Source organism: Carassius carassius, chromosome 15 (genome assembly GCF_963082965.1).
Source record: "Carassius carassius chromosome 15, fCarCar2.1, whole genome shotgun sequence".
Classification (NCBI taxonomy): Eukaryota; Metazoa; Chordata; class Actinopteri; order Cypriniformes; family Cyprinidae; genus Carassius; species Carassius carassius.
The window spans coordinates 1,584,969-1,608,036 of NC_081769.1; the positions used below are offsets into that span (position 1 = coordinate 1,584,969).

Sequence of the window (23,068 nt, forward strand, 5' to 3'; positions counted from 1 at the left end):
TCAGTCTTCTCTTTCCAGAGTTCAGCATGTGTTTTACAGCCTATTGTGTGTATGATTGCCTTGCGATGAACTTAAATGTTGTTGGCAGTGACGAATGCTAATCAGATGCACATGGGTTTAAACAGGTTCTCAGAAGGGCTTTTCTGTTTGTTTGGAGAGGAGCTTATCCTCGGAGCCCAATTGAAGATAATTATCTGAAGTGGCGGCGCAAACGAGTTCTCGCTTGACCTGCCGTGTCTTTTGAATGATGGCTTGAAGAGTCCTTGGGATCTCAACATTGTGAGGGACGTGAAGCTTGTTAGTGTTAATGACAGTGCAGTTCCTTAGAGCAGTGAAATTTTGGGCGTTTATGTCATAAACTTATAGCTCAGAGTCGACTCGATGTGCAAGTACTGCACCTTGAATGTGATCTGTGCTGCTTCTTGAACAGGGATCACGCTTGGGAAATCATACTAATGCATCTTTAATACAGATGGGTATTGCTTTTGAGAGACTATAGGCGTCTCCAGAACATTAACAAAGTGTCTGTTTAATGTTCTAAAGCACATTAGCGTTGTGACAGTGTTCGCAAAACCCTGTGCTGGTGTTCCTCAATCCTCCGGCTCTGTTCCCAGCCTCTTACACGAAGTAGTATTTGTCAGTGGGTAATTCAGCCTGAACTGCTTAATGTATGGACTCCATTTAGATCATTTCAGTCTGTTGGTGTGTTGTTTTTATTTTATTCTACTTTTATATATTAATTTGAGATTAATTATTTGAATTGCAATTGATCTTCTGTCTTGCATCTTAATTGTGATTGGTCTGTTATTTCTCTTATCTGTTTAATATCATTTGTAGCCACTGTTAAACTGTTTGCCACACTAGGCTTTGAGCTTCTGAAATTACTTAATTGCTGCAAACCATGCATCTTTAAATTTGAGTGTCAGAGTTTAGTCTGTGATGTTTAATTCTCCTGCTGGTGAAACTTCTTTGCACTATGCAAATTATCAGGTCATATTTCACCAAAATGTGATGAATTTTGATATGTCAGTACATGTTAGGGTTGCAGAATGTTGTAAAAAAAAATCTGACATTACAATATTTGGTAACACTTTCTATGAAGCCCATATTTATAGTACATTATAAGTGCATTCATAAGGAATTATAATGTATGCATAATGCCTTATTTAAAAAAAAAACGTATAATATGTTGTATCATCTCATGAATATTCTTAAGAACAGTTTTAATATATTATAATATTTGCTTATTTGTGGTTAAAGCTTTTAAGAGTATGATGATTTATAACACAATGAACACGTTGCATCCACTTTTACAATTGATTATATTCCTCATAGTTATAATGCATTATAAGTCTCATAAGTAATTTTTCTGATGCTACTTTACTTAAAGCGGTCAAAGACCACTTATAAGTAATAGTAATAATAATAATAATAATAATAATAACTAAAAACACTTCAAACAGCCATAAGATCAAATATCAGATCAGATGAATGTGTAATATGAAACATTTGCTTCGAATTACACTGTAAAAAGTAATAAGTTGACTTTACTTAGAAAAGCTGTGGAAACTGATTGCCTCAAAATTCTCAAGTAAATTAGGTCATAATTTTTTAGTTGATACTACTCTCTACTACTTTGTAGAGTTAACTTGTGTATTTGTAGAGGGTACCATAAAACTTGAGTACAAGTAACTCAAATTCAAAAGTTTAGGTAACTTACAGATTTAAGTTGAGATTTGTAAGCAGAACTTAAACAAAACAGTTCTTCTAACATGTCGGCTTGTTCATTTTACTAGACGAATGTGTGGAAACTGATTGCCTTAAATTTCTCAAGCAAGTTGTACTCAAAATTCTAAGTTGAGAATGTAAAGACAGACAACAGATTTGGCACAACACTAGAACACTTTATTTGCTCTATAAAACAGTATTCATTTTAAAACATTACTTAAGGCATGCCCGTCAACTGCCCGCCAGCAACATTTTAGAAAAAAAAAAAGCACATACTGCACTCCAGAAAAAAAAGAAATAAAAAGACAATTAAAGGATCAATGTTTCTTTGTTTTTAACATCTTTACAAAGTGTTCAAAACCAGAGCTTGCAAGTATGTTACAAGTTTAGTACAGAACACCTTCCTACTACAGTTCTCTTATATTAAAACTATTCTAAAACCAAACAAGTAAACTTGAATTTTTTTTAAAACATCCTCTTAAATGTTTTTTTTTTTTTTAATTTTCAACAATTGGAAAAAAACTGAAGTATCTGTAAAACAGTACTTAACAATTTCTTTAGTTTTCTTAAAGACAGCTTCTATTCACTCAAACTAGCATCATGGCTATGATCTATTACTGCATCAGGCGATTTTTCAGTGATTGGATTTTAGGTTTGAGTGACTTGTGGCCAAGGGAAAAAATCACTCTTTGTATGAAGTCGAATGTGCATTTCAGTGCTGCAGGATACTCTAAGTTTAGAGCATAAATTAGTCCAAAGAGCAGACACGTTGCTTGTGGAAGATTTTCAAGATCATCCACAACCACTGTACCTTCCAAAATGATTGCCGTTGTTGTGGCTCCAAGATGCAGGGAGTAGGGTACAGTTGCAGAGTCCTCGGGAATCACTGTCAGAATATCTATTTCAACGTCCAACATGTCTTCATTGTCATCACAGTCCTAAAAATGGGAAAACATAACAAAAATTAGGTCAAAGAAAGCCACAAAACATCTTTTAAAGGGATAGTTCACCCCAAAATTAAAATTGTCTCATTTACTCACCCGCAAGTTGTTCTAAACCTTCATGAGTTTCTTTCTTCTGTTGAACTGAAAAGAAGATATTTTGATGAACGTTGGTAAACAGACAGTTGAGAGTAGACATTGACTTCCATAATAGGAAAAATACTATGGAAGTCAATTAAATTCTACCCTCAAATGTTTGATTACTGACATTCTTCGAAATATCTTCTTTTATGTTCAGCTAGAAGAAAGAAACTCATACAGGTTTGGAACAACATAAGGTAATGACAATTTTTTCTGCGGTGAACTATCCCTTTAAGAGCACATACTCTCATTAAAATGTAAAACTAAACTAATAACACGGTATTTCTAAATGTAAAGGCCTTTTCAAACAGGACACAGGAGTGGATGCAGGGGGGAATACATACATCAAACAACTGAATGAAAAGACAAACTGAAGGCCAGCTATTTTAATTAAAACTATCAAAATAATCTATTGTCTTTCTTAGAAATGTTTTTTATTCATTTATGCAATATAAAATGTATCTTCTTATACTGTATTTTTCCCTACATTTTTTATTTATCTTTCACTTTCTTTTCTCTATCCCTTTCTTTGTTTCAGTATCCTGACTCTTTTTCTTGCCTTCATAACTCTTCTTTCTAGATATCAAAACTGTTTGAAGAACAGTTTGCCTGTTAAATAAGAATCATCAGAGAAGAAAATACTTACAAATCATGTCTTGTAAATCGGAGGGGTCCTCTCCGAGGAGGAGTGGTAGGCCGTGAAGAACTTGATTGTTCGAAATCAATGCATTGATGTTCGATTTCTGCAAAGTTATAAAAATGTATATTGAATAGCGCTTACACAACACAGAGCAAAAAACAACAGCAAAAGCAACATTTGTTTTGCTTTCGAAAAAGAATTGTAATAAGTCGAGGAGCTTACGTCATTTTCAATCTGCTGCAGAATCTTCTTAAGTTTGGAACGAATGTCTCCACCTTTAGCCCTGAAGATATCGATGAAACGTGGAGTAAATCTGTCCAGTTCTTGAAAGTATTCAGTTTGCAGGTTTTTGCCAGATATACGATTAAACTCTGCCATGATCTAAAAAAAAAAAGAAGAAGTAGGACAAACTGACATTAAGCAATCACTTTTCACTGAAATGTCCAAGTATGAATTAACACCAAAACTGGTTAATGATAAATTTGCTTTGAAAATGTTCAAGATGAAATGATATAGGAAAACAATTAAGACTCACCTGACTCTGTGTGAAGAGGGCTGGCCACCTTTCCACTGTATTCTTCACAGCAGGCTCCTTCTCTATCAATTCCTTTCTACGCAAGGCAAATGTAGAGTTCATGTTCCGGGCTATCAGTGCAACGTTAAGACGACGTTTCTTCATTTCTTCCACCATCTCTTTCCTTTTGGACTCCATGCTGGCTTCATCTTCACCATCAGGGAAGTTCGGTAGAAAATTGATTTCAAACCTCTTGGGTCTTTTGATGTTTCTCTGAGGCTGCAGTCCTCTTCTTTTCCCACCATTTATGGATACCTCCAAGCATCCAGCTCGACGCAGTTTTGAGCGGTAATTGCCCATTTTCCACCTAAGACTATCATACCACCCATTCCACCCCTTAGATGAGCCAGGCTGGGTAAGGCAAGGGTGTTTTTGTATCAAAGCAGTAGCAACAGCCTTGAAGTCTTCCTTATCTGGGTAAGCATTGTAACTGTATATAGTTTCTGAGAGTTTTTTTCGAGAATCTCATGCTTAAGCTCTCCTGACAATTGTAGGTATGTTTGATCTCGCATGTACTGTAGATTTCCCTGACGTAATCTATACTCAACGTCAACAGGAAAAGTAGGGATCTCGAAAGTTTCTGGCCATGCAGTCCGTAGACAATGACGTGGATGATCAGAAGCCACAGATAGGACTTCAGTGCCAGCTGTGCTAGGGGTTGGTGACGTCACAAGGGAGACAATCTTCAGTGTAGGCTTATCTGGCAAGTCAGCAATGTTGGTAAGATTCACGAGGGAATTGTTGAAGTCTGGATCCTCAAACTGAAGTGCGAACTTGTACTGAAGTCCCAGCTTTTCTTCAAGTTGTTCCAACAGCGAGTCAACTGTCTGTGGTTTCACAGGAAGTACAATTTTTCGGATGTCGTTGTCACAAATTATAACTCGGAGTACAGTTGTTGTCTCCATACTTGGTCTCTCTACAAAGGTTAAAGAATTGAGTTAGTTTTCTTAAATTAAAGGGACAGCTCACCCCAATTTCATCATTCTAAACCCATCCTTTGCAAAAATATGATTCAAAAGGTTTCTCATCCTTGTTTAAAATGTAATGTACACAGAGGCATTCATAATTTCATGTGACTTGTGCAATACAGTTCAAGCATTTAAGGCATAAATGGATGGGTTTGTTGAGAAATGAACTTCAATATATAATCCATTTAACTGTATATATCCTGTGTGTATGCTATACTGTGTGAAGGTCTGCTCACTTGCACAGCAGAATTTGTTCAAGATTGATATACAGTTTTTTCTTCTTTCAAATTATTTATAAATCTTTAACAAAATATACTGTGCAAAGGAGAAACCCTTCACACAGGACAGCATTTAAGCTAACCGCTGCTCTCTCGAGTACATGCAGGATGTGACAATTTAAAGAAAATAATAAATAATATTTCAGTTTGTTTCTCACCAATCCTATTGATCTACTATTTGAACACCTAGTTTATAGAAATCATGTATGCTTTTGTGTGCTCCTGAAGCTATGCCTGCGATCTTCTGACATAGACAAGAGCAGTCAGAAATCTTTTCAAAAATAATAATTTTTGTCTACAGAATAAGAATGAGACTAAATGATAATTTGCAGAATTTCTGTCCCTTTAAAACCTGAATTGTCATTCATTCAGCCTATGATATAATGTTTGAGCGTAACATAGGTCCTGCCCCGAAGTGTATAGGCTGGCAAAGGAAATGGGTCATTTAGATCCGAGGGTTTGGTAATTGACAGTGATAGCACATGACTGCACAGTTCAAAAGAACGCAGGTGCTCAATGTACCAACATGTCAGATCTTTACACACAAACAGAACATCACTGTTGATGACAAGAATTTTGAAAATCTGTCTGAAATCAGGTAAGCCTGAGCAAGTACCAACGGATACAACCATATCTGGATTATACTTGATTCCATCAATGCACACAGATGATGCTGCGAGGACAGTGTTCTGAACTGCATATTTGTCTCTCAGGAATTCCTGAATGTTCTGAGGGAAAGTTGACATCAAAGTACCCATCATCTTATCTGTCTGTATGGGTGGCTTGAGAAAGGAGGGGGAGTCAATGTAGTAAGCCAGCAGTCTTTGATGGCGAACAGCCAAAGTTTGTGGAACATTTTTTAAGTTTTTGGTGTCACGGATTACCTGCTTGAACACTTTATGTTTTCCCTCAAATCGCATCGTCCACATATTTCTTAGTGGCCCATATGTTCTTATGAGCTGCGGATAGTGCTCAATATAGTGGTGTTTAGGGCGCAATTTGAAATGAGGAAAGACTGTTAAAAGCAAATGTCTGTGTTCTGAGATCTTTGCATCAAGAAAATCAAGAGAATCCTCGGTGAACTTGAATGCCAACGTCATTTCTAACATATCTTTCAGAAGCAACACAATTTCCCATGTTTTATCATTCTCAGGGATATCAAAGCCAACCATGAGGGGCAGAGGTCTAATAAGCGCCCAATTCTCATGTGCATTACCCCCAATGGTACCTTTTGAGGCAAATGTGCCTGGGATGATTTGAGGCTGATCAACTTTGTCTGAGAATTTGTAAGGAAACTGCTTGATAGCTTGATTCAGAGATTCAAGAGAGATTAATTTCCTTGAGACCAAACCAAATTAATGCACAAGGACATTTCAATAGGGATGACACCCTCCATAAGGTCGTGCATTAGGTCAGGTGGAAAACCACCAACAGTGTGAACATGTTCCAACCTTTCACTTAAAACACAGCCACCTTTTACACCATATTGCTTTACCAAACTCGCATCGTGTAACACTTCAGCCACATGCCTGTCATGCTCCTGCTTGGTTCTCAGTTCAAATGCTCCCGACCGAACCTCCTTCTCCTGGATTTCCCTCCTCGTTGCTAAGCAGAACCGACAAGGGTGCTCAACAGTGAAACTCTCCTGTAGTCCTGCGAAAGAATGAGCACCTAGATTATCAGATGACACAAAAAGTACACTTCCTTTCACAAATTCTCCTAACTGTTCAATGTATACACCATGCTTTTCAAGAGTTTTAAAGTCCTGAACAAGTGGGCGCAAGATGTCTGTGTAACCATGTTGTTTTACTGCAGTAGCTCTGCATAAAATTGCCAGCTGAATTGACTGAAGTAATGAACGATCTTTTGAGGGAAGATTAGCAAGAACCCAATAGAGAGCGAACATTTTGTGTTTTTTTCTAGAAGTGCCAAGGGGATTGGCCAGCTCAAATTCATCAACATAAAGACCCAGAACAATCCTGAAGGTCTCAGTGTTGAAAAAGTCATTTTCTTGATAGTGGGTGCCATCTCGGTAAGTCTTGAATTCATTAACTGTTCGATCATTGCAAAGGACCCTATTTAGAATGTCAGGCCTGTTTAGAATTTTCTGCAACATTTGCAGAATTGGCACATAAGAGACTGAGTGTGCATCAAGCTTGTATTCAATTGGCATGACAATCGGAAATTCCCTCTGAAAATATGATGCTCTTCTGCTTATTGTGGAAAGAGGCTCGTCATCTTTGGTCATTGTCAAGATTGGGTTACTTTCTTTTACTGCAGTCACAATTTTTCTCACTAATGAATCACAGCCACTCAGTCCATGTTCAAGGAGAATTTGCTGAATTGCATGATAGACAAGGGGTTCTGAAAAAAGTTAAATTTGATTTATTTGTTGAATTATTTCCTGTGCAGCCGAATCAGAAACATGCAAAATTGCCTGCATTTTGAGAAATAGTGAGGCTAAATTGTGCTCCAATTGATGATGCAATTGATCAAGGTTTTCATTTTCTATATCATTTTCCTCCAAATGTTCATCTACAGGATCAGGGCTCAAAGGTTCTTCTTGTTGCACATTATCTACACTGTGAGAAGCAATGTGCAAGAGAACCTCAGATTTCAATTGTCTTTGATCATGTGCTCCATGATCTCTACATATATGTGAATTAAATGTAGAGTAGACATTGCTCTCAAAATTGCAATTGTTGTATGGACACTGCACTGTTTCATGATTTTTTAGATTCTGCCGTAAATGAGAAAAAAAATTTACTTTGTGCAGGGCTCCTCAAAACTGCAAAGTGGGCAGTTAAATATCAAAGGGATGTTATCACATGGACTGGATTGGCTACCATGTGCTTGATGTGAATGATTTTTTGTTAAGTGCACGTTTAGTGCATTAAATGATTTAAATGAACAAAGACAATCTGTGTAGAGACATGGAATCGGAGTACTTCTAGAGTAGCTTCCATGTTTTAATCTGTAGTGTTTCAACAGCGGAGCCCTCTTTTCACACGAAAACAAGCTGAACTTGCACGTCCACTGCATGAATTTAAGTCACAAAAATAAGCATACACAAAATAAAAAGCCAAAATAAGGTAGTAATTGCTTGTTAGTTACGCCATCTTAATTTATCGTGTTGTTAATTTCCATGTGAACGACACGTGTGCATCGAACGTTCTATAAAATTGTTTCGTTAAGGCCGCACAGGTTTTTAAATCTTAATAAACCCCGAACTTATTACCAATTAAAACAGCTTATAAACTGTAACGTTACATAAAAACAGTGTTCAGTAAAAAACGATTTTTGCAAACTAGTAAAAGCCACTGGTCTCATTCGACATAAAACTACTTTAGTGCGCTTTTCCTCTTACTGTACAATGAGCAAATTAAATTTGAGTTTTTATACGAAATGCATTAAGATTTATAAGTATTTATTCAAGAGCATACCTAACTTTACTGCCTCATCCCGAACACGAGCTTAAATTCTTCGTCGACGTCGTCACACCATCACACACCATCCCATTGCGCATGCGCGAGACGAGAATGCATTTAAGAAATTAAAGTAGACTATTAGAAGAGTTGTTTTGTCTTATGCTGAAACTTACCCAACGGCCAGTAACTATATCAAGCTCTGTTAATAAAAAATATAATAGACTGTGAAGCAGCAGCAGCTGATGGGCTTGCAAATAAGCTTTAATCTTCCCAGTTATTTTATGGCGCGAAGGAAAAAAGGTTCAGAATCTATAAATAAATGCATGCACACGCACATGTGTGAGTGTGTGTGTGTTTATACGCAATACAATGATATCAAGGTTTATAAATGGTTGTTCAAGAGCATACCTAGTTTTGCTGCCTCATCCCGAACACGAGCTGAAGTTCTTCTTCTTCTTCGTCGTCGTCGTCTTCTTAACACAAACCGTCCGATTGCGCATGCGCGATTCGAAAATGCATTTAAGAAATTAAAGTACCAAGAGTAGTTTTGTCTTATGCTGAAACTTACCCAACGACCAGTAACTATATCAAGCTCTATAAATAAAAATATAATAGACTGTGAAGCAGCAGCAGCTGATGGGCTTGCAAATAAGCTTTAATCTTCCCAGTTATTTTATGGCGCGAAGGAAAAAAGGTTCAGAATCTATAAATAAATGCATGCACACGCACATGTGTGAGTGTGTGTGTGTTTATACGCAATACAATGATATCAAGGTTTATAAATGGTTGTTCAAGAGCATACCTAGTTTTGCTGCCTCATCCCGAACACGAGCTGAAGTTCTTCTTCTTCTTCGTCGTCGTCGTCTTCTTAACACAAACCGTCCGATTGCGCATGCGCGATTCGAAAATGCATTTAAGAAATTAAAGTACCAAGAGTAGTTTTGTCTTATGCTGAAACTTACCCAACGACCAGTAACTATATCAAGCTCTATAAATAAAAATATAATAGACTGTGAAGAAGCAGCAGCTGATGGGCTTGCAAATAAGCTTTAATCTTCCCAGTTATTTTATATAGCGCAAAGGGAAAAAAGATTCAGAACCTATAAATAAATGCATACACACGCACACGTGTGTGTGTGTGTGTGTGTGTATATTTATACATATATATATATATATATATATATATATATATATATATATATATATATATATATATATATATATATATATAAATAATTGTAGGGCATTTACTAAAAAAATATTTCATTATTATTCATCATTATTATTATTATTATTACTATGCAAATTCTGTGCTCCACAAATTTGCAACAGCTGAACATGCCTTTAGTACAATACACTTAACAATCATAAGTACATTGTACTAGATATGTTTAGTTTAACTACCTAAGTTCACAGTACACAGTCTAATCAAGTTAATTCAACAAATTTTACAAAGTAAGTTAAATTCACTAGTTTTTCTTAAGTAGAATCAGCAATTACTTTTTACGGTGTATTTGTATAGTAATATTAGTTTGATTATTTTGATGGTACCCTTTAGACAGCTGTTGATAAGTAACTCTGCAACTACATGTCAACTAGTGGTCATTAGAGTATTAGTATATCTGCTAAATATATGCTAACACTTTATTTTGATGGTCAACCAATAGATAAACTGACTATAAGTGTCTTTGCAAGTACATCATCTTATTCCTCCATACTAGATTCAACCATTCTTAAGCATAATAATACTGTAATGAGAGTTAGTTGGCATGTAGTTGCAAAGTTGCTTAAAGTAGATTGATTAAGGGGACCATCAAAATAAACTGTAACCATATATAACATTGATTTTTTTTTCAGTTGGAGACATCAATTAATTAACATTTGCTCCACAGGAAAGAATCAAATAACACTCAATATCTAACCACTCACAAGCTGTAGAAAGATACTGTGCAGATCTTAATGTCAAGATATGATACAGTCCATTATACTGTAAATGAAGTTGATTTAACATAGTGTTCATTGTGTGTTATAAGTAATCATACTCTTAAACATATAACCACATATACGTAAGTGTTATGATGTATTATAATTGTTGTTATGATTATTCATGAGTTGATATAACCTATTATAAGGTTTTTTATAATGCATTATGTATTCATTATAATGCCTTAAGAATACCCTTATAAATATATATTATAAATATGGGCTTTATAGAAAGTGTTACCCAATATTTTGTCTTTCTGAAATATAAAAAATACAAGTGATTTTTAACAGATGCATTGAAAAGCTATGTTTAGAAAGAATTAATCAATTTAGGATGTCTAGTGTGTCTGCATAGAAAATAATGAACCAGAGTTAAAAAAATACCCTTTTCTCTGGAGTAGGGGTGTGCACGGATAGTCAAACATTCGAATATTCGTTCTGCTCTAATTATTCGATAAATAAAAATGATATTCGAATTTCGCTATATTTTTGCTTGCCATAAAAAAAAAAAAGATTAAAAATAGACCACAATAAAACCTAATTCGGTCACTTTCTGTGATTCTCCACGGCATATTTGAAGATTTATGCAAGCAAAAAAATATTAATGAATGAATAAGAACTGCGGTCTTCTACAGTTCTTCAAATATGCCGTGGAGAATCAGAGAAAGTGACCGAATTCAAGAACATTGTTGCGCTAAACACCGCTAACTTGGAGAATGCAGTGAAAACTCCTCTTCTCGCGTCTGCCCTAGACCCTCGGCACAAACATCTCAGGTTTCTCGATGAAAACATGAGAGAAGTAAGAAAAAAAAAACTTTTTTAACATTATCAGAACATTTTCCTTGATGCGAGTGGTGCGTCACCAACGATGAAGAGGATGCAATGCCCACTCGTCGGAAAAGGCTGAGCCAGTTCTTCAGTGATGATTACAGAGAGTCCAGCCGAGACGAGTGGGAACAGTTCTTGCTTGTGTGGCAGAGTGGGCAAGTTCCCTCCCCTGTAATTAGAACGACAGCCTATCAGAACATGGTACTGCTGCAATTAGGCTACCTGGGATGTGTCATTTGCTAGCTCCGCCCTTGGTGTGTGTGGGTTTTGCTTAAAGGTATGCTGTTAGCCATTTGGCTAATGTTGCAAGAGCTCTGGCATATCAATAAACCAAATTCATTTATTGTAGCTGGAATATCATCTGCTTTGCGGTGGTGTGTAAGGCTGCCATCATTCCCGGGTAGGTTTAGTTTGACTTAAGTGTTTGTGTGGAGTTTGGACTCGCTGTAACTTCCATGCTCCCATTCCAGCTGGGTTTGAGTTCATTCATCTTCAAATAAACTGTTGAGAATTGTGCTGTGAGCAACTGTATAACTTGTCTCCTGATGACCAAAATCTGGTTTGTACAGTTTCACTCTTTCTTAATGAGTAAATTTGACAAGTTAATGTATCATTGTTTTTAGCAGGACTATCTCTGGGAGCATTCCATCCTGTGGGGGGTTGGGGCAATCACTTCCTTCATAAAACAGGATTACGACGAAGTTGCTGTTTTGCTGTGTGTTTTGTGTTTATTTGTCCTTTCCACTCTTGGTTGTAGCTGTTCCATCTAACTCCACACTGTACGTATTGGGCTGGGTGGTTCGGCCTGCCCTCCCATCCTAGAATTACCAGCTTTGTATAAGCGTGTTTGTGTGGTTTCTTTGGTTTTGGAGTTTGTCTGTGTCCTTTATACTGTTTGTGTATTGTTTTGTTTATTGTATTGGTTTCTTTATTGATTTGTTTCTTGCTACGTTTGATTTGGTTTATTTTGTAATTTACTTTTATAAACCCTCTGTTTGTGTATTTTTTCCTTTTTATTAAGGACAATTGACTTTCATCTGAGTCTTGTTTATTTGTAATTTTAAGAATGCCATATGTCTCCAATCAGGCTCTGGTATAACTTTGTTTGGTGTATTTGATTAATTGTTTTCTCTTGTGTTTTAGGCTTCTGAGCAGGGAGGCTAGTTCTAATACCCTGGTGGTGGCGTTTTGAGCTCAAAGTGTGGATTGCCGTGTGTGTGATCACTTATCTCACTGTGTGTGTGTGTGTGTGTGTGTGTGTGTGTGTGTGCGGGTCAAGAATAATCACTCTACGGCTGGCCTATCCTGCTACAGTTAAGCCTTAGTCATTCTAGTCATGTATGTGGTGTACTGAGTTGTTTAACCCATTGAGTTATATCTTAGTCTGGTCGTTTTAAAGTGTCTTATCTGATTATTGTGACTTAATAAACATTTTGTATTATGATGCCCATGTCTCTGCCCTCCATAGTAACGAACCTGTGTGTTAGTGTTTAGTTCCCCTTACTTGAAAGGGGTGGCGTAGTCAGCATTAAATTAATTCTTGTTTAGTATTCATTGTGCCATTTACTCCTCTTTTTTTTTTTTTACATTGTTCCCACGCTACATTCGGAACCATGTATTCCACCAGATGAGGATCCCATTCAGTGGTGAAATGAAAACACGAAGCGCTTCACAAAATGTATTCGCTTAGCACACCGTTATTTGTGAGTCCCGCCAACGTCTGTGCCGTTCTCCGCGGCCGGCCTTATTGTTAACAGACTAAGGCGCCGACTTTCCCCCGATCATGTTTACATGCCCGTATTTCATAACAAGAACATGTAAAACAATAGAAAAAAAAGAAAAAAAGATTTGCTGACAGTTTCAAAGTTAAGTGTAAGCATTCCTGATATAATTCCTGAAGGCTGCTTTACGATTTTTCTTTGTTCACTTTATTTATCTTTTTTTTGCTTTTAATCTGTACTTTTGTTTGTTTGCATGCATTGTTAAAGGTTTTCAGCTACAAAACACGATGTGTAATGTTCAAGCTTATTGTGTGTAAGCTTGTTCAAAAATGACGCAAACAATAAATGTTGCTGAAAAATAACGTCTGTCTCATTAAACTTAATTTAAATAAACGAATATTTGAATATTCGAAATTCCGCAAATATTCGAATGTGATATTTGCGGAAAACGCCCATCCCTACTCTGAAGACCATCTTATTAGGGCTTAACAATTTGGAAAAGCTTTAAAAGTGAGAGTTTTTACTAATCACAAAAATCGGAGTATATATATACAGACCTCTTTCTTTTCAAAAGTTTAACCATCTAGCTTTTATTTTGGTGGTTTGTCAGGCAGTTTTAGTGTGAAGTACAGCTCATAATATTGTGTTGCATCTCAGCTCAAATAACACTGCGGTGAATGTGATATATTTATTTTGTTAAATCACAGCCTTCGATGACATTAACCTACATCACTAGATATAGTTTCTGTGGATGAGCAAGCATTCCTGTTTGTATTTTGCTGCCTTGCAAGCACTGCTGTTTCTTGCAGGAAACACACACATTGTATGAAGCATGAAGAGTGCAGGGTTTCTTGATCAGATGGCGAGGTATTGACCAGTGTGTTTTCCCTCCAGTCAGGTTTGATCAGAACTCAGGGTGCGGATTACTTTCTGAAGCCATTGCATCCACATCAGGCATTTCTGGAGAACTTCTCAGCCCCATCTGACCACCATCCCCACATCTTATACAAAAGAGCCACTCCAACACAGAACAACAGAGGCAGAAACAGGAGGTCAACTGAGCTAAAGACGGTCAGCAGAAGAGATTCAGCAGTCCCGTATCTGTGGAGAACCACACAGACGGATCCAGAGGAGTACCAGCATATGCTGCACAGTCATGATGGCACACGGCAGAGACAGCACCTCTGTGGAAGATGGAAGAAATGTATGTAAGGAAATACTCAACCGCACCTTCAGAGTCTCTAACACTGAGCTGCTTTCCATTACATGGTGCTGGACTGTCAAAAACATTCATTAGGAGGACAGGGATTTATTTTAGACGATGTTCATATGTACAGAGGTCACAGCTGTTAAAGGGTCAGTTTGAACATGTTTTCATGACATCATCACACCTGTATTGTGTTTGGTCAGGCATGGATTATCTTCACCTACTCTAAACAAACACCACATCCTCACACTGCATTTGATCTCTGAGTAATATTTTACGAACCGAGTAACCAAATCTTATATGGGACATGAGGTAACAACAAATACAGTTTGACACATGGCGTGCATTAATGTCTTGTACGGGCCAGAGTTTTTCACACATATATTCAGCTATTTGCTGAACTAGTAATGCATTTTCTTTGGGGAACCAACACTGACTGTGTGACCTAGTGTTGATATTGTCTTGGTCCTCTGTTTCAGATATGCCTAAACCTCCTGAGGACGATATCTATATTTTTCCGGATGAATATAAGTTCATGCCCAGAGGGAAGCGGGCCGTTATGTTCAAACCTCAGACGCACAAGAGGCTAAATGTGGAGACCCTGGTGGTGGTTGATCGCAAGATGATGGACAATCACGGCCATGAGAATATAACCACATATGTCCTTACTGTTCTTAACATGGTAAGTCATCTGTCCATGCGTCCATCCATCCAAACACCATGCATCTGTACATCTATCTTTCCATACATCTATCTTTCCATCTTCTCCATTGTGAAGAGTCAGGTGCCTCCCCACTAATTTTCCTCGTCACCCCGTCCCTTAATCGCCGCCCATCACCAGGCTCCCGGAAGGAGTGGGTGTGTGAGAGAGGAGGGGTGCTGAAATAACCTGGGCTGGCGGTGTGTGATGCGGCACACCTAATGCAATTGGAGCCTCATCACCGCCACTATTTAAATTCAGAGTGCGCCTCTCGTCGGGAGACCGGTCTCTTTCCCGTGCATGCACGCTGGTGTGTCCTCGTGGGTCCAGGAAGGGTGTATAGAAGGACTCCCGCGCCATGAGATGTGAGCTGGCGGACCCGCGGTCCGGACAAAAACCGCACCCATTACACGGCCATCGGGCAAGGATGCCGAAGATGCCACCCCTCGCGCCACGGACCGAAGAGGGGAGCATGTGCTTTCCCTTCTTTCCTGAACACCGCCTGACCTACATGAACCCCGCCGCATGACGAGGACACCAGATTCCCTGTTTATATTGGACACTCTTCCCCTTTGGACACTTTTTTTTCCCTGTGTTAATCATTTTCGGTTAATAAAAAAAACTCTCTGACGCCTGACACCACCCCCACTTTGTCTGTCTTTTGCTCCTCCCACCACACATCTATCTTCATTTATTGATGCATCCAGATATCCATGCATCCATTCATCCATGCATCCACATGCATTCATCTGTCTTATCTATCATCCATGTATCCATCCAATTAGCAATGCATCCATCTCTGTCCATCCGTGCAACCATCCATAAATCAATGCGTCCATTTCTCCATCTGTTCATCCATCCATTCATGCGCGTATTGCATCCATCCATCTATTCATCCATGTACCTGTCTGTACATACCTTCCTTCATTCATCCATGCAACCATTGTGCATTTGCATCGATTCATCCATGCATCAACCTGTCTATCTATCATACATGGATCTATCCAGCTATTGATGCATCGATTTGTCCATCCTCCCATCCACTCATTAGTTTCCCAGTATTCTGTGGTTGAGTTTGCTCTGAATACATGGAGAAAAATGTCAAACTGAGGTTGGAGCACCTGTTTTCACTTCACTGTGGCATATCTGGTTGACCAAATAGACTAGTTAATGATTGCTCAAAGTCAAAGTGAGTCCATTTGGGGTGTGCACAGTGAAAAATGTAAGCACACATGAAAACACTCTTTCAGACTAATGGAAATAGGATTGTGTTACATGTTATGAACATACCCATCAAACATAGACTTTGTGAAGGTGTTTTAACCTCTTAGCCTCGTCCTGAAAGCCACTCAACTCGCACATGTCAGTGTTTATGAATAGATTAAATGAAACGGGACAAATTTAATCTTGACAAACTATGTATCATTATAAAGATCTAAGCCTCAAGCATCGACGACAGATCGCTGTTTTTCAATGGAAAGCTTATAAAGACTGTATTTGCTACATTTGTGTAAGCAGTACACATACAAACATGAACATTAGAAACGCAGTAAATACCAGATCCGTCGTAATAACGAGTCATAAACACATCCACAGCTGTAAATCCCAGTTTTGTTAGAAAGGTAAGGGTCCACTGAACGATATCTCATGAAGCACGTTTAGTCCAACGAAGCAATAAGGTTGTAATATGGATCATAATTCCTTTGTTTACGTTTCAGTTCTTCAGTGACAGAACTGTTTGTGTCCGTTATGGAATAACTCAAGGTCGGAAACTGCGTCTTGGTAGTAAAAAAACGGCATGGTTTTGCAGCGTGCAGTGTCACAAACAGAATGAGATGATCCACCGGAAAAAAAGAATGAATGAAAGATAGGCGAAAGATAGTTTATTTGAATTTTGACGCTCCCTCGTGACGCGCTCTGACACACCTGTCAGCTGATGGAGGCGGAACTTATAGCGATCGCCTTTTTCTTTGTTTGTTTTATTTTTCAACAGTTTTTATATATGTGAGAATGTGTTTTATGTTGAATGTGAATGTATCTGCATGATTACCATCTGTTTGAGTGCAAATCAGCTCGCTATTACTGTATGATCACGGCTATCAAAGTGAACGCGTCTATATGAATAGAGAGAGTGGATTATTTACTTGGGCACATTTGTGTTATTACCATCAGTATTAGTGGCCATCAGCACATCAGCACTTATTTGCATCATATTACATTGTAAATGCTGCATTTCTAGCAATCTCAGGATGTTCTGTAATTGGCAAACAAAGTTAAATCTTTTTTTATTTTTCTTATTATTCTTATTTTTCTTACTCAAATTATTGTATTTTTCTAGTGCTCAAATAAATCACTTATATGATGTCTAAGTTTCTGTCTAGTGTTTTATAATTGAAAAAAAACTATGCAGTGGTATGTTTACTGACTAAATAGTTTGTAGAAGCCTTCAATACTATTGGGAAATATATTTTCTTATATTTGGGGGGTGGGGGGTCTAGACATAGTCTCAGAAAAATATTTGCAGGAGTCTCATTTTTCATGATACTTTATTCAGATTTGAAATAGAAACTCATGAGACATGTGGCTTTCAACTCAATACTTTTCTAGATTGCTTCAGGACTCATTTAATGTATTTTTATATCAAATAAAAAAATATTTAAGTGTGGTAAAAATAATTTCATATATTTTTCAAATTTTCAATATTTTTGAGCATTATCAAATCTCGTTGATAAAAAGTAAAGCCCAAAGGGTCTTCTTTCCAAAGACACCAAAATTATGTTTGTAACACACTGAAGTAGGAAACTGTTACAATTATAAGTTAGGTAGAGCACTTTCAGCTGTGAATCCCAGGCCGGTGAAATGTGCGATTAGGGATTCCCTTAAGTACATATGGTATTCCTCCAGAGAGGTGAGGCTTTGAAGAACTTTAGAGAAACATCCCTTCCATACACTTCTCATTTCTCCAAAAAGACACTTCTGATTGCTCTGTTCAAGATGGTCATTTGAGTTTAGATGCCTCCATATAAATGCACCATCCTAATGCAGATTTTTCTGCACTGTTGCTTATCTCCACAAAGGTCTCAACACTTTTCAAAGATGGTACGATTGGAGGTGATATCAATGTAGTAATTGTTGGACTAATACTACTGGACGAAGACCAGGTGAGTTTATGAAATGGAGATGTTTGGAAACAAAGTAGGAGATTTTGGCTCTGTTGCACTGATAATGCATGTTCAAATGAATATGTTACATCAACACTAAGTGTATATTTGTAAAATGAATGAGAGTTAAAGCCCTCTGGAGGGGACTGAGGTCATAGACCATGAGAGGTTTAGATAACACAGAGCTTTGAAACCGAATGAAACATTGCTTCAGAAGGTCGATTTTATTGCCCTTGAGAGGCTTGTCTCCTTCATTCTCTTTGAGACCCATCTGACCAGGTCTCATTTTTATGATGACAGTTTAATTGGATATACAGCATTCCAATGGATTCCAGCCAGATGAGGGATGTGTCTGTAGGAAAGCTGGCCAGCAAACAGCTGAAGGGCGCCGTTACTGATACACCTGTGCTAATGTTAATGAAGCTTGCTTTAGCCACCGGCTGAGGAATGCAGAAAATTGCCCTTATCCCCCTTTTGATTGGAATAATTAGCCGCAGTCACTCAGGATCAGTGATGAGGGGCTAATTACCAATAGACTCATTTATTGAGGTGGGGTAAGCAGAGGTAGCTGGTAATTACTCAGCCCAATTTGAGTTAGTCTCTTAGTTATATTCACTAGTTGCCTGTGATTGTTTTGTTCTTTTGACTTCAATCTGCACTTGACTCTACTTAACTCTCTACGCACTCAGGATGGACTAGTGATTAACCATCATGCGGATCACACTCTGAACAGTTTCTGCCAATGGCAGTCAGGACTGGCTGGACGAGAAGGTCGCCGCCATGATCATGCCATCCTGCTAACCGGTCTGGATATCTGCTCCTGGAAGAATGAACCATGTGACACTCTGGGTAAGGACAACATCTGACGAGCCTAAATGAGCCAAAATGCAAGAAATGCATAAAAATACTTAAATAGTGTTGTAATGTTGCACTATTTGCAATTCCCAGCCCATCCGAATACTACTTGCTTTATTTTGGTAACTGACTGTTATTGGACACTGATTAAATTAATCATGGCTGATGGCAAATAAAACTGTAAATGCACACCCTCAATGTTGGTGTCAGTGAAAACAAAGACAAAATAGCAGGAATGAAAGACCTTGTATTGGAACTAAGTGTTTGTATTTATGATACCTGAGCACTTTAAGCCATCCAAAGAACTTTAAAAAAATATTTCCCCGCTAACCCCTAACCCCATTAGCAAAGCTAGCCATGCCACTCAAATGCAAGGCCACGGTTCAAAGGCTGCTAGGATCACAACATTTGTGGAGTGTTAATGATTAACATTTGAGTGTAGACTCATGCTCAGACGTCAAGAGGTCAAGGGTTATGGGAGATTTCAAGTCCCTCAGAGGTCATGGACTGGAAGATTAAAGAGCTCTGCCGAACCTTTAATACTAGCATACACTTTTCCATACAGTATCACTACTGTAGACTGAGAAAACCACCGCATGCATTGGATTACCCTCATGCATCGTTTCCGCACATGACAGAGAGATATTGAAATATGTATTTGTGTTATAGTGCTTATTTATGAGATGGCAACATGTTTTAGTAACAAATTGTTTTCTTTTATTTATTTTACAACATAAGAATCCATATATCAAGTGTAATGAAATTTTTAGTATGATTGTTTTGTCCCGCTTGAGATTTTCAGTAAGGCCAGAAGATACAAATAAATCGCAGAATGTTCTTGTGCAACACATTTGTGTAATACGTGCAAGTATTTAATCACTCTGTGTGTATGTGTCAAAAAACAGCACATATATTAAGTGATTAAATCAAAGGATAATAAATCAGACTCCTTTGGTCCTTTTGGGGTTTGACTTTGGTCCAACATACACTGGACTTCATCGCCACAGGTTTTGTATTAAAGAGTTAGAAAGTCATAATTTGTCATAAAATACAGTTCTCTTAGATCTCAGACCTACGTAGCGACACTTACATAACTGTTCAAAGCATTTTGTAAGGTTGCCTTTCTATTTTTATGCTTTCTACAGTTAATATACCACTCCTAGCTGTAGATGGCCTGCATATAATGTGTTTCAGATTCATGCTGGTCGAAGTAACTCTTATATCTGTTCAGATTTCCTGCAACAGACTCGAAACAACTGGATCTGATCTCTAGCTCTTGAACTAGCAAACCTTGATCTGACTACAGCAGTCCATCAGTTGTTCTTGCACAGGAAAACATTTTGTATTTACTGCCCTCTCTTTTTAGCAATGTGGATTATGTACGGTTCAAAAGTTTGGGGTCAGTAAGATTTTATCTTACTTTATTATTATTTTTTTAACAAATTAGTTATGTTTTATCAAAAAATGTTTATAATGTTACTAAATATTTCCATTTCAAATAAAAACTGTGTATCAAAGACTCCTGAAAAATTAAATATATCAGTTATTACCTCTGATAATAATCAGAAATGTTTCTTGAGCAGTAAATAATAATATTTTCATGATTTCTGAAGATCATGTGACACTGAAGACTGGAGGAATGATGCTGAAAATACAGCGGAGCATCACAGAAATAAATTACACTTTAACAGAGATTCACACAGAAAAGTGTAATCATTCAATCAGAATTTCACAATATTACTGTGTTTACTCTGTTTTTTGATTAAATAAATGAAGCCTTGGTGATCAGAAAAGATTTATTTCAAAAACATTTTAACACCAAACATTTGATCGGTAGTGTACAGTCAGAGGTGATCTGGTGCAAAATGATTGTCGCTGACTCTTTGGCTCCTTTTATGAGATGTACTTCATAATAAGTTGCAGTGGTACACTAGTCTAGACTTACATACTCCTCATCATTCATTCATTCATCCATTAATTGTTTTGATGTCAGGCTTTGCTCCAATCAGTGGGATGTGCAGTAAGTACCGCAGCTGCACGATCAATGAGGACACAGGTCTTGGTCTGGCCTTCACCATCGCCCACGAATCTGGCCACAAGTAAGAGTTCAATTTATAATTAATCTTTGTTTGATTTCCTCAAATCCGGTTGCCTGTACTGGATCAGTGAAAGCCATGTTTTTCACAGCTTTGGAATGGTCCATGATGGCGAAGGCAACATATGTAAGAAGTCAGTTGGAAATATTATGTCTCCTACCTTGGCAGGACACAATGGTTTATTCTCCTGGTCATCTTGTAGCCGACAATATCTAAACCGATTTCTAAGGTGAGTTGTTTTTTTTTTTTTAATCCCTTGAAATCCCAGTATCATAAATGCATGTTTTTACAATGCATCAAAACAGTGTAGCAGTGTTGTGGCTGATATTTGTATTGAACTTTGAGCCACTTGGAAAGAACATCCAAAATCACATGATCTACCTATTGGCAGCCCAAAGCGGCATTAGAAAAAAGTGTGCAGTGATATTAAGAACCTGCTCTTTACTGAGCATCTCCTGTCCATCAGTCATCAATGCAGAATCACCCAGCATGAGTCCTGCGTGAGTCTAGACACCAACCTCATCTTTAAAAGTAGTATTTGTAGTGCTCTTTTGGTTGTGAGCAGCTCCAGCAGGGTTTAAATTTCATTTTCTGTCTGAGAGCGATGTCTGTACTTTTGAAAATGGACCAGCTTGACCTGTTGCCCTTAAATTAACAGACGTGTCAAATGTAGTAGCCTTGTGCTGCGTTATCGTGATGAGATCATCTTCACTGCCACCCAGATCAGTAGCTCTAGGCCTCAGCAGAAGAAGGGATTCCCTTGCAGGGGTTTGTCAGATGCTTAGAGCTGCTTTACTTGTTTCTACAGCTCGTCTTCCAGCAACGCTTTATGTGGAGACTGAAGAGTTGTTTGAAAGTGCAGAAGGAAATGGGGCTTACAGCAATCTGCAGGATTTTTGACCTGGTTTTTACGGCATACTGTGCATTGGTTGAAGGTTGATATTTGATTCCTGGCACAGAAAAGTTCAGGGATGTATGCTTTCAAATGTGTTAATAAATGCCAAAGTCATGAGTTTGATTCCAAGGCAGTGCAAGAAGTAATAAAATGTATTCCCTCAATGTAATGTGTACCTGATGGATAAAAGCATCTTCCAAATGCATAAATGTAAATTTTTAATACAAAAGTTCAGTAGAGTCCCATTCAGACCAGCAGTGACTTTGGCGATTCCTACACTAATCTTGATACATTTGAAAGCAAGATTTTTTTCTCTCTATCCACACTAGCATTTTTAAATTTGAAATGTAGGAAAATGTAAAAATCATCTATAACAGAGCATATGCAATATTTAGTAAAAGTTTACTGAGATGAGACAGAAACAATTGTTTTATTGGCAGAATTAGCATGTATAGCATGCATGTAATTAGCATGTGTGGTCTTAATCACAACTGCCCTCATGATTTGCCACAGGACAGCAAACCCGAGTAAAACTTTACAGGAATGTAATAAGAAGATTGTACAAAGTAACACGTCTGTGGCATTACTGTGAATGTGAATATCACATAAGAGGCACATACCAGTATAAACATAGATGTCAATTGGTACAGTATGCATTTCATGACTACACACAGTCCACACTACAATGTAAAAACAATGTTTTCAAATGTATCTACTTGGTAGATAAGGAAGGCTTTTACTTGACCTAATAAAAGACTATAGAGGTTGTCAGGACATTAATGTCATCAGACCAAACAGGTAAACTCAAATACTTGCTAGCTGCTTTTACAACCTTATTAACTATGTTTTCAAGATGTGCATAAATTCTAAAAATGAGCTTCTGCGCTCAACTGAGTCGGATTCATTTTTTATTGGCAAAGAAAA

At 37.7% G+C, this 23,068-nt stretch overlaps 2 protein-coding genes across 2 annotated transcripts in view; one reads left to right on the top strand and one right to left on the bottom strand.

The window, feature by feature from the left end:
* LOC132157979 (A disintegrin and metalloproteinase with thrombospondin motifs 16) overlaps nucleotides 1-23,068 on the top strand; it is a 130,928-nt gene that overhangs the window by 13,639 nt on the left and 94,221 nt on the right. Inside the window, exons 4-9 of the mRNA XM_059567222.1 lie at nucleotides 14,125-14,434; nucleotides 14,917-15,119; nucleotides 18,215-18,298; nucleotides 18,988-19,147; nucleotides 21,147-21,252; nucleotides 21,341-21,478. Coding sequence (XP_059423205.1) covers nucleotides 14,125-14,434; nucleotides 14,917-15,119; nucleotides 18,215-18,298; nucleotides 18,988-19,147; nucleotides 21,147-21,252; nucleotides 21,341-21,478 — 1,001 coding nt within the window. The remainder of the gene's footprint in view (nucleotides 1-14,124; nucleotides 14,435-14,916; nucleotides 15,120-18,214; nucleotides 18,299-18,987; nucleotides 19,148-21,146; nucleotides 21,253-21,340; nucleotides 21,479-23,068) is intronic.
* Nucleotides 3,552-4,463, bottom strand: LOC132157978 (uncharacterized). The gene is made up of 2 exons (XM_059567221.1): nucleotides 3,986-4,463; nucleotides 3,552-3,831 (listed from the first exon to the last, which is right to left on the bottom strand). The coding sequence occupies exons 1-2, from the start codon at nucleotides 4,322-4,324 to the stop codon at nucleotides 3,562-3,564; spliced, it is 609 nt and encodes a 202-aa protein (XP_059423204.1). The 5' UTR covers nucleotides 4,325-4,463; the 3' UTR covers nucleotides 3,552-3,561.

Bases quoted from the DNA above. Each gene is read 5' to 3' on its own strand.
- LOC132157978 (XM_059567221.1), bottom strand. From the start codon at position 4,324: ATGGGCAATTACCGCTCAAAACTGCGTCGAGCTGGATGCTTGGAGGTA. The intron at 3,832-3,985 runs GTGAGTCTTAAT...TTTTTTTTTTAG, and splicing joins CCCTCTTCACACAGAGTCAG to ATCATGGCAGAGTTTAATCG.